At 44.7% G+C, this 12,003-nt stretch overlaps 1 protein-coding gene across 1 annotated transcript; it reads left to right on the forward strand.

Annotated features, from left to right (window-relative positions):
• Positions 1-1,666: 1,666 nt before the first annotated feature.
• si:ch211-117k10.3 (Krueppel-like factor 15) lies at positions 1,667-8,329 on the forward strand. The gene is made up of 3 exons (XM_064303961.1): positions 1,667-2,133; positions 3,472-4,663; positions 6,546-8,329. Exons 2-3 carry the CDS (start codon positions 3,603-3,605, stop codon positions 6,712-6,714), a joined length of 1,230 nt encoding a protein of 409 aa, XP_064160031.1. The 5' UTR covers positions 1,667-2,133; positions 3,472-3,602; the 3' UTR covers positions 6,715-8,329.
• The last annotated feature ends 3,674 nt before the right edge of the window (positions 8,330-12,003 follow it).

The raw sequence follows: 12,003 nt of genomic DNA on the forward strand, positions 1-12,003 counted from the left end.
TCAGTTCTTGGCCACATGAGAGTTAATGCTCCGGGCTCTTTTAAATAAGGCCTTCAGATTTAATTGCTTTCATGTGCTTATTGCTTATTTTTGGAACTTGCAGCTAATTTTTATTTTCTTATGAACAGAGCTATATATATATATATCATCTTGGATGATGGTGTTTACTTTGCGGCTAAATAATACAAGTAACCAGCTGACAAGTAGCATGAGACAGACCAGCACTGCAAACAAAATGCATTTACTTTAATGATCCGTTTATTGACATTAAATCTATAAAGAATTCCTTCAGAGCAGGTTCTTTACAGGGTAAATCCACACTGTTTTCTTAGTGAGCTGGCAATATTGCGGATTGGAGTGAGGAAAGATGATGCATATAGCTATCGTACTCTTATTTTTACAATAAACTGACTATATTGTTACACTGACTATATCTATGGGGCCTGGACTTGAGGCTGGAGGGTGGCTAGTTCAAAGACAAAACTACAGTTGGCTCTGCGATGAAAAAAAAAATTGAAGAAGAAAAAAAACGTCTGAAGGGGAAATAATGACTCGGGGGGGGGGGGGGGGGGGGGCTTTAGAATTCCAGTAAAGAGATCATCTGCACATCTGATAGTAGGCCTACAGTGGGCCCAAAAACAACGAAGGAAACTACGTGTAAACAATTTGGATTAACTTCGGCACACTGGGATTTATTGCAAGTTTATTTAACATCTATACGCTTTCAACCCAGCTCAGATCAAAGTCGCGTGTTACATTTGCATTACAGGCACTTCGACGCACTCTTTGCCCAGAGCAAATTGCGCAACTTTAGCATTTTTGCGCATCCATCTGTACAGCAGGATGTGTAGGCTACTGAAGCTTTTCAGGTTACGTACCTTGCTCACTGGTACAGCAGTAGTTGCCTACCTTGGGAAGTTTCAGTTTCCTTACCATTATTCCACGCCGACATGACAAGCCCTACAAAACAGATGTAACCAATAAAGTGTTGCAGGAAACTCGCGAGCCTCTGGCCATGATTAAATAAATATTTGTCCTTAACTTTGACTTATAAGTTAAAAAAAAAACAAACAAAAAAAAAAAACAATCATTACATTTTCCTTTCCAAACTCAGAGCGGTATTAGTTTTAATGATCACTAAACTGGCCAGACTGTTGCTTTTAATGGTTAGTCAAATTTAAGGACATGTGGATCGAATTGCGGCCAAAGGCTTCCCAACTCCCGGCAGCAATTTATCGGTTCCATCTGTTTTGTCGGAATTGTAGGCCCATTAAACGCAGGCGAAGGCTTGAAATGGATTACATGGCCTGTATTTGGCATGGTTGTTCTTCTTGGCTTACACAGTTTATTAAAATTCACTGTTTCATGGACATACTCGCCACTGCAGTTTCTGCAGTACATTATATTGTTTTGTCGATTATTTTTTTTACTGATTTGTGAAATCATAGGATGTATGGATGCTTGAAAGATTTGAATATGCTTTAAAATTTAGAATAAAAAAAAGTTACAAATTTACAAAAATGGTTAAATGCACATTTTGCATACTTTAATTCTACGTGTATGAAGGAGATGACGCGCAGTAGAACACAAAACAGTGGGAAATTACATATTTTTCCTTTCTCATAAAAATACTCTTGACTCCCCGAGGTTGAAACAAGTTAGTAAGTAAGTAAATAAGTAAATAAATAAATATAGAAAGGTGCGCCGTAAAGGCCTATTGTATCATTTCCCTGGCCACGGTACTTGCCGGTTTCATTTCTTTTAAGGTGTATTCCGGCTTGATGCCTTCTCTCGCGCGCATCTGATGGCCGCAATTATTAAGCGAAATAATAATACAAGTAGCACGCGAGGGAAAGAGAAAACAGAACAGGTGACGTAGTCATAAGCCATTTTGCGTGCCTTTTTGAAGAAAACCAATAGGACCTCACACAGCAGGTCGAGCCTCCCCTTCAATGACCAATCATAAGGGTGCAATTGGATCCGAGCCCCTGGCCACAATGTATTGCAGTCATGTGATGGGCCCTGCATCGTGATAGAATGCCAACATAGAACTGTGGAACGACGTTTCCTTTTCAATAACAATAACAGAAAACAGAAAACATCGAAAGATATGATTAAGAAAGCCTTATTAAGGTAAGTCGACATTGTCTTTTCCTGATGGCTACTTAGCTAGTTTACTGGTCCGACAAAATGGTACAACATTAATTTATGTTACCTAGCTAGCCAGCCTACTATGTCAAGTTCGCCAGCTTGCTAGTTTGTGTATGCAACTCTGTACTTTACCCATGTGCATATCTGAAATTGGTCGTTGCTTCGCACATGCAGTATACGTCAGTTAGCCAATGTTGATGACCAATTGTGAAATATTTTATGTTTTTACTTTCACAAAATTAGCTAGCTAATTGTGTACCTCCCAAACTACGAAAAGAGGTCCGCACGATACTTGGGCCATGTAGCCTGGTAGCTAGCAAACATCTGCTAGCTATCGTGTCATAACTGTGCAGACGTTGCAAGCCAGCCAACTAGTTGGCAAGCGTCCTAGCGGCGCGAGTCTTGATCATGCGAAGCTTTGTAATGTATCTCGCTACTTGTGACAGTAGTGTGGAATTGGATACTGGCTTGTTAGTTCCATAGCTTAGCAAATTCGTGACTCAGTCTTTATTAGAATTGTGTTTGAAATATACTGTAATCAACAATTACTGAGACGTAGCTTCAAAAATGAAATACCTTTGTTTATTTGTTCACTGTCATTTCAGCGACCGTAGTGCACAGTGCATCGCTGCATAAATTAGCAACCCGATTCACTGGAATAACCTGCTAATATGTATTCAAAATGAAACTGAGAACGAATCAACCCCAAACAAATATTTTATCTATGCGTTTTCGATTTTCCTCGTGTGGGACCGTACACTTGTCTTGATGGCTTGCGTTATCCAACTTCAGTAGTCTCACAACCAGTTTAAAAAAAAAACATTTCTATCTATGAGTTATTTAAACTCGAACTGTATCGAAGACATATGCTCGTATTTTTTTAAAGACTGACAGTATTTAAAGTTGACCGACGACTGGCAGCACGAGGCACCAATTAGAGACTTGTAAATCGGTACTGGTCATTATACGGACCAATGACACGAGGAGAGGGGCGGGTCGAAGTAAATACACATAGTTTTGTCACGTTGCAAAGGTGGTGGTGTTTTCACGCGGTCTGGTCCGCGCTCGTGGTTCTCCAAGCGTTTATTTAGGAATTCCGTTTTTCTTTTTATCATGAGTTTTTGTTTATCGCCAAATCTCTTTATGTGCTATACCTTTGCTGTGTAAGTAAGAGTTCTATGCAGTTTGTGTCCTGGTGTAGCCCATTATTAAATTGTAATGCTGTGACCAAATAGGAAAAAACGAGTGCAAATAAATAAGTAAATCATCATGAGTTACAAAAGTTTTGTGCAATGACTAATGATGCGCTCTCCTTTGCAGGTAATCTGCTGTGTCATATCTGCTTCCTTTTTTGTTTTTGTTTTTTTGAGGGGGGTGGAGTTTTGCCTCTTAAAATATACAAGGCCTGACCCCCCCCCCCCCCCACCACCACGTAGTGGACTCCCGACTGGATGCCAATGGTCTCAGTAAGTGGCCGAGAAGTCCTGACCAATGGCAATGACTCGATGAGGACCCTGGCAAGAGCGCCGCTGGCATGTACCTACAGGAGCGCGGTGCTGCCCTTTAAGGACAGTGGGCTGGGGGCGCTGGCCTTTTTGGAGGGGGAGGAGAGCGAGTGCAGCTCGGGGTCCAGCTCGGGCTCCTGTCCCAGTCCCGTGTCCCAGGACGCGGGGTCCAGCGTCAGCCCTGGCCCGGGGGAGGATGGGAGCCTCCTGCGCCTCTATCTCACGTCCACGGGAGCGGGGGGCGAGGACAGGCCCAGCGGGGGGGCGACCGTCAGGCTGCCGGACTTCAGATCCCGGCTCCCCAGCAACTTCTCCCCGACGCTGGAGGAGATCGAGGAGTTCCTGAGGGAGAAGATGGAGCAGGTCACGGACGACGGTCTTTCGGACCCGGACGACGGGCCGGAAGCCGCCCCCGCGGCCGCTCCCGCCGCGCCCGACGGACTCGAACAGCCGGAGGCGGGTTCTGTCCCAGAAGCCCCCGCTTCGCAGCAGAGCGCTACCCCGCCCGCTACCTCAGCGCCCCAAGTGCTCGTGGGAGCTCCCGTGGTGCTGCAGATTCAGCCCCTGCAGCTGAGCCCCCCGCCCCCCCAGCCCCCCCCTCAGACGGGCGGCGGCGGCAGCGGCGGCGGGTTCAGGGTGGCGCACTTGGTGCTGGGCGTGGGCGGGAGCCAGAACTTTACCCTGCTGCAGCAGATGTCCCCCGCCACGCTCGTACCGTTGGCCGGCGAGCCTGGCGGTCCGGACCAAAAGTATGTGAAGATAGCGCCCCTGCCCATCGCGGTGCGGACGCTGGGGGTGCCCGGCGGCGCGGGCGCCGGCGGCGGCGGTCTGGTCAAAGCCATTCCGCCGCGCACCGCCAAGGCGCCGTCGGAGACCCAGCGCATCCACAAGTGCTCCCACCCTGGCTGTGAGAAGATGTACACCAAGAGCAGCCACCTGAAGGCCCACTTCCGCCGACACACCGGGGAGAAGCCCTACACCTGCGCCTGGCCTGACTGCGGCTGGAGGTGAGTCGCTGGCGCACGTACCGCTGGTGCTTGTGATGCTGGCGCACGTCCCGCTGGTGCATGTACTGCTGGCGCACATGATCCTGGTGCACATATTGCTGACGCTTGTGCACGTGACGCTGGCGCACGTAACGCAGGCGCATGTGACGCTGGTGCATGTACCACAGGTGCATGTACCGCAGGTGCACGTGACGCTGGTGCTTGTGATGCTGGTGCACATATTGCTGACGCTTGTGCACGTGATGCTGGCGCATGTAACGCAGGCGCATTTGACACTGGTGCACGTGGCGCTGGCGCACGTGCCGCTGGTGCACGTGACGCTGGCGCATGTACCACTGGTGTACGTCATGCTGGCACACATGACACTGCTGCACAGGCTGCTAAAGGCACCATTTTGTATTTTATTTGCAAATAGTATTTCAAAATAATTTTTGCATATTTTCACTGAAATGAAGAGCAAATGCAAACCGTCGGGTAGATATGAAGAAAAAAAAGGGGGGGGAGCTAAACTCCAAATCTCTGATGAATTAGAAATTTTTAAAAAGGCAGAGGCCAGACAGTCCCAACTGCAGAGCACCAGCTCAAAGTTGCACAACTTCATATTGTGCCCTTTCCGTTGCTTAACCTTTGAATGCTATTCCCTGTCATTCCCCAAATTTGGAGCGCGCAGTCCCAATCGTCTTCAGCGCTGAACTGCTGAGGTCCGCTATCGATCTGGGAGAGCACAGACCAGCGTGTGCTCTCCTCTGAAGCACGTGATGCCAGCTGCCCCTTCTAGCCGTGGCACCATCGTCCGCAAGTCAGCCTCGCACAGACACAAGCAAGAGCAGGACGCTTCACTTACAGCCTGACAGGACAGACTGTGGGCATCCGGTCGACCGGTAGGGGGTTGCCACTGCTCGATCCCAATGACCCCTCCCCCCTCCATTTTTTCCTGGTCGACGTTCGCACCAGCTGGGTACTGCCCTGCAGGCAGCGCCATGGTCAGCACTGGCACGGCCCAGATTTGGGGCCCGTGGTCTGAATTCCGGGGCCCAGTAGGTCTCCACAATCTGGGCCCCAACCATGCACTAGCACAGTGCCCTACCAGCCTGACTCACCCAGCAGGCACCTACACTGTAACCTCTGCGACCAGATATCATATATATGCCAGCATTATACGTGCTATATGACTATTTCCCCTATATATAGAACCATGTCTGGGTCTGGGTGCAGGGTTACAGTGGTACTCTAGAGAACCAGAAGACCTAGCCAGCCCAGGCTGTAAGTAAGTAAGTAAGTAAGTAAAAAGGCAAGCAGGAATATGATCTCATATTAACGTGTGTGGTGTGCTCTATCTAACACTGCACTTACAGTATGAGCTGATTTACAGCAAGCCGACTTCTATAGGATGCGGTGTTGTTGTATAACAATGTGGGTCTGCTGAAAAAGTAATTGGTGGCGTGCTTCCCAATTTTTGTTTGAAATGTAAATCATTTGTTTTTTAAAACGAGCCTCTGGAAAAGGTTTTAGTTGTATTTAGGACACTACTGGTAGGTCGCCCTAAATCAGCCGAATTGTAAATGCATGCTGGAGCCAAACGTATACTGTTTCTGCAAATAAAATAAGCAATAATCCTACCTGCTATCGTTATATTAATCTAAAAATGACCTCCAATATTTTCAAATAAATATATAGAAGAATATTGTTGAATCGGGTCATTGAAGTTAGTATCTTTTATCGAGCTGTAAAACACACAAGTTATGAAGTTATTTTCTCATTGGGGGCACTTTGGTGTTTTTTTTTTTAAGCGGATGAGCTGAGTGGACATGGAGGCTGATGTGGAGCGCTGTGTGCGCACCGCGGGTGTTGACATTTCGCGGTTCCTCTCCCCCCTCCGCAGGTTCTCCCGCTCCGACGAGCTGTCCCGCCACCGCCGGTCCCACTCGGGGGTCAAGCCCTACACCTGTCCCATGTGCGACAAGAAGTTCGCTCGGAGCGACCACCTGTCCAAACACACCAAGGTGCACCGGAGCCCGAGGCCTGGAAGGCTGGTCCGGGCCAGCTGCTGACAGCCCCCTACCCCACCCACACCCACCCACCCCCCTCCCCCTCTCCCTTGGCCCCTCCCCCGGCCCCTCCCCCACCACCCTGGCCCAGCCCGGCCACGAAGAGCACTACCGACCCATACATTTCTGCTGAGTTTCCTCAGTGCCTTCAATTTTACCCAAGAGCAGATTGTCCAGTTTTTTGGGGGTTTTTTTTTCTTTTTTTTTGGCTATTCTTGGTGCTTTCGGTCTGCCTGTTCCTGCCTGTTATTAGCTAGGGCAGGGCAGTCAGCTGTGATTTTTTACCTGGTTCCCAGTACTCTCTTAAGCAGCCTTGTGAATGAGCACGACAGCTGTTCGTTCTGGCCATTGTAACCCCGAGATGAGACCCTATTGCTCATATAAGGGGCGTAGGTTATTGTACCCTAAATCCCTAAAAGTTGAGTAAGCTACATTATGTGAATGCAGCTATTCGAGTCTTTGTGCTAATTCTGTTTGCTACCATGTCATTTGTAACATCCTGAGGCATAGCCAAAGCATGTGTAAAGAGCTATGCATTTATACTTGAAAAAGGCAGCTGATTGTCTCCTTTTGATATGAAGCTATCCCATTGTTGTTTTACCAAGTATAAAGCTATTTTACAAACTTTTCATAGGCCTTCCTTGGCTATGGCTCAGACACAGTCAAAGCAATATATGCTTATATGTTTTCTTCCCCCTCAACTTTGATTTACAATTTCAAACAGTGTTTGGTCAGTTTCACTGATCCGTATGCTAATAACGTGCTTTATGAATGAAAAAGCCAAAACCTGTTGGTTACACTGAAGGGTAAAGTATATTTCAGTAAGATTTCATCTGAAGAAAAATATCATCAGTTTGGTTTTTTCCTAAAGGAAAGAATATGTGTCTAACACACAGAATGTGTTTGAAATATATGCTGTTATCGCTATTTTTAGGTCATTCTAAAAAATCTCCTGAGAAAATGAAATCACTGTTATGTATGTAAAAATTATTAATTATTTCTTCGGGGTTGGGGTAGTCAGGCTAAAAAATGTGGGGTTTTTTTGTTTGTTTGTTTTTTGTTTTTCTGCAGGTATTGGAATCTACCTTGTCTTGCCATTTTTAAGCTACAAATTGCCATTTCTTTTTTAAAAACAATGGATTTCAGCCCCAAAGTGCTGAGAATACCGGTCAATGGCAATTAGTTTCCTAGTCAGTATCATGTAATCCTAACTTCATGCAGAGATAGAGTATATTATCTCTTTAACCCAGCATTACTACATTGTCACAGAACGGAATAAGGGTTCCATGGACCTCTTGAGCCACCATCCATTTTAAAGTTACCATTATTCTGGAGGATGTGAGGAATAAACATCCTGCCCCAAGCAGGGCAGAACTTTGCAATGTTTTTTTCCCCTTTTATTTATTTTAAAAAAAATATTGGCTTTGTCACTTTGGCTGGCACATGTCAATGCATCACATTGCCTTTACAAGAAACCAAGAATTGTCATTTTCATCAGTGAAGCCATCCAAAATATCACCATAATGAAGTATAGGTTATATATTTTTGAATAACAGAAAAAAAGACTATTTTCCTATGTACACGATGGTAAATTACAATAAACCAAACATTGAAATTACGGGCCTGTGGCATTCTTTGCATACGTTGAACATTAAACATTTCACCCTTAGAAAGTGGGCAAAGATACTGTGTTAGTGCGATTCTTCCAATACATCTCTCCCAGAGCTATTCTGTATTTCCTAGGGAGGGAAACTTGAATAATTCTCTGCACTGTCTTGGCTGACTGAACCCTGGGAACAATAGAACAACTTCAGACTATTGTTCCACTGCCAGACAACAGCGCCAAGGGGTCTCTGAAGCAGATCTATTGTATTCTGACCTATTTGGGTGTCTTGGAAATGATTCTGCCCGTACAGCAATGTGGTGGGCTTGCACATTGCCAGTGCGAGCATATTCGAACACTGAATCTGCTGTTGAAATATGCCAAAGCGGCGCGATGATAAATGTGGGAGAATTATTTGGAGACTTGACTGCTCAGCATCAGACGAGCCACCCTCAAAACAGGATTGATGATCTTTGGTTGTCAAGCATTGCCTTTTTTATGCTTTTGCAGAGGTATGAGTAACAAGGTGCATGTAGTGGAAAAAGGACAGGGCAGAGTTTTAGGCAAAGGCAGGCATTGTCAGATTGTGGCAAAACAGCTTTGAACATGCTTGCAGGTCAAAGTTTGGTCCTCCAGCCAATCGGCTGCTGCCCAGTCAGCTTTACGTCTTCAGGAAAGTGCTGTAAATCTAGACTTACTGTGATGAACATGAGATAATCTGCAGAGGTACATGTAGGACTCAGATTACTTCCTGAATTGCTGATGCTACGCGCCTCTGACATCACCCTTCTCGGCTACACAGTTGGCTGACCAGACATCCTCTTTTTCCCAGACGTTTCATTCCGTTGATTTTGAGACCGAAAATATTCGCCCAGGTGGGATTTTTAAATTACTACAATGTCTGGTTAGGTTTTACTCATTCAGTAGACCTTATATAAACAAATAACCTAGTATTATGTTCATAACGTCCACCCACCCTCTTTTTCGTCTTTTCAAATCTAATAAATGGCTTGGTCACCCTACTATACGGTGCTGTTAAGTCTTCAATTGTAAGAAAGCGAGTAAAAAGCCAGGCCTGCCATATAGTGGCTCGGAGAGTTGAAACCAAAACATTGCAGGCTGGATTCCCTGGAACTGCACTTAAGTTGTACCGCCATCCAAGGCTCTTAGCTTGGAATTGCTTTGGTAAACATCCAGCTATGTACAATCTGGAATACCGGAGTCTGCTATGTGTAGCACAGTGGGTGAGGAACTGGGCTTGTAACCGAAAGGTCAAAGGTTCGATTCCTGGATAGGACACTGCCGTTGTACCCTTGAGCAAGGTACTTAACCTGAATTGCTTCAGTACATATCCAGCTGTATAAATGGATGCAATGTAAAATGCTGTGTAAAAAGTTGTGCAAGTCGCTCTGGATAAGAGCGTCTCAATGCCTGTATGTAGTAATGTGTATGATAAAAGTAGAACGACTCAGTGTCGTTCAACTGAATTGCTTCAGTATATATCCAGCTGTATAAATGGATGCAGTGTAAAACGCTGTGTAAAAAGTTGTGCAAATCGCTCTGGATAAGATCCAGATGTGCTTTCCACTTTGTTACTCTTTAAATGAACACGGTATGCGTCCCATTTCCCCGTTCCAAAGTCGAGCTCTGATACGCGGAACACAGTTCTCATGCAGCGCGTGCTTTCAGTTTGGAACTAAAGATCAGGTGTGGAACTCTCGTGTTCCGCGTAAAGGAAAGTTCTCTGACGAGTCGTGCAGTAATTCAATCTTGCATGACTTGGCTATTAATAACGGTTCTTCTCAGACTGCCTCTATCACAGATCAGTGCTTAGGAGGGATTGTTTGAAAACTAGTCATTAACAGACTACACTTTAATACTCGCGGTCAATAAGACGGAAGGGGGACAGTTGTCTTTTATGTTCACACAAGCATTTATTTCTTAGTTCTTAAATATCTAGAGGTTACATGCCTATTACATACCACCCCCCCCCCCCCCCAACCACCAAACATTACATTACATTACAGGCATTTAGCAGACGCTCTTATCCAGAGCGACGTACAACAAAGTGTATAACCATAACCAGGAGGAACAAGTGTGTTGAAAGAGCGCAAACAGACAAAGAAGGCAAAAAGAACATTATTCTGCTTCAGCCTATGGGATTACTGACCTATAATCATCTACAGTGAATGAATGAATGAATGAAGTCCTGTTTGCTATATAAGAAATACAACACTGCACTGCCCGACATTGGCCAAGTAATTATTTTTTTTAATTAACCACCTGTATGTAATGTCAACAAATCAAAATACATGTTTTTATTCATAGTTTATGTATCCAGAATAGGACACTGATGATTCTCTAGGCCAGAGAAGTATATTTTAAAACCTCTTTTAAAAAAAGCAGGTAACCCTTTAAGGTGTAAGATCACAATGTGATTAGAATGTTCTTACCTGAATATTCTAATGCTGATGTTACAATTACTACTGGTAACTGAAAACAATGGAGTTCTAGAACACTTACTTTTTAAAAGAATTTAGAAGAAGCATTCCAAGAAATACTACTCCTTAAAGGGTAAAGCACAAGGATGTTTTGAGAATGTCATCCTGACTACTTCATGAAACATTAAACACAATTTAAGAAGATTTTGAATATTAAAACTCCTGCTTCAGATTGGAGTCCACCCATTATCTAACCACCTGACTGGGTGTGTGTGTGTGTGTGTGTGGGGGGGGGGTTATTTAGGTTATTTATCTCCCAGGGGGTTGCTTCTAGTAATTTTATCTGCAGTCTTGTCATTTATTTATGTATTTATTTATAATGCATACATACTCTTGTTTCTGTTTCCATCTTTAAATTGACGCCTCTGCAGTATAACGTTGAGGGAGCTGGCCTTGTGATTCCAGAGTTGTACCCAGGTGGGGTTCTGCCGTTGTGCCCTACAGCAAAGTACTTCATGTGAGCCGCTTCAGTAAATACGCTTCAGCTGTATAAAAAGGATGGTATGCAAAGACTGTAAGTGTGTGAGTGTGTGAACTGCTCTGGATAAATGGGCCTGCCAAATGCCAAAAAAATGGGATAGTCTGTTTGCCACATTGAATACCTCACTCCCATATCTGTTTGCATTGCTAATATACACAGCTGCAAAACAATTTGCCTCTCTTGCTGAATACCTCAAGCCAACGGAAGCGGTTATCTTGTTATCTATAATGAATTCCACCCGCTATTAGAGGCAGAAGTTTTAATTCTTGTTCTTATATGTCATCGGAGACATCGGTACCCGGGAACAGGCGTGACATTTCAAGACATCCGTCAGTTCTGCCTGGTTGGTGTGATAAACGGTTAGTTACCGTGACATGAACTGCCTACGTAGTCTACACAGGACAGTGTGCACGTCATGATTCAGGAGTACATCCCTATTTTGCTATCCCTATCATACTACCTACATGTAGATGCTCTATATTACGATACATGATGCTTATTTCACATATACTGTTATCAAGAAGGTAATCTAGATTTACATCAACGCAAAAAGAAGCAGATGACACCATCACAATCACCGGGTTTATAGGGTCTGAACATATTACTGGCTTCAGCCGTTTTAAACGCTTTTGAATGTCTGCTTCGATGCGTCAGTAGTTATTTAAGAAAATGTTTTACTTTTCTTTGAACTATACAGACACAAAGTT

Source organism: Anguilla rostrata, chromosome 13, assembly GCF_018555375.3.
Source record: "Anguilla rostrata isolate EN2019 chromosome 13, ASM1855537v3, whole genome shotgun sequence".
Classification (NCBI taxonomy): domain Eukaryota; kingdom Metazoa; phylum Chordata; class Actinopteri; order Anguilliformes; family Anguillidae; genus Anguilla; species Anguilla rostrata.

Excerpts from the sequence above, each read along its gene's own strand:
- si:ch211-117k10.3 (XM_064303961.1), top strand. The coding sequence starts at position 3,603 with ATGCCAATGGTCTCAGTAAGTGGCCGAGAAGTCCTGACCAATGGCAAT. Across the intron at positions 4,664-6,545 it reads TGGCCTGACTGCGGCTGGAG|GTTCTCCCGCTCCGACGAGC; the intron begins GTGAGTCGCTGG and ends CCCCCTCCGCAG.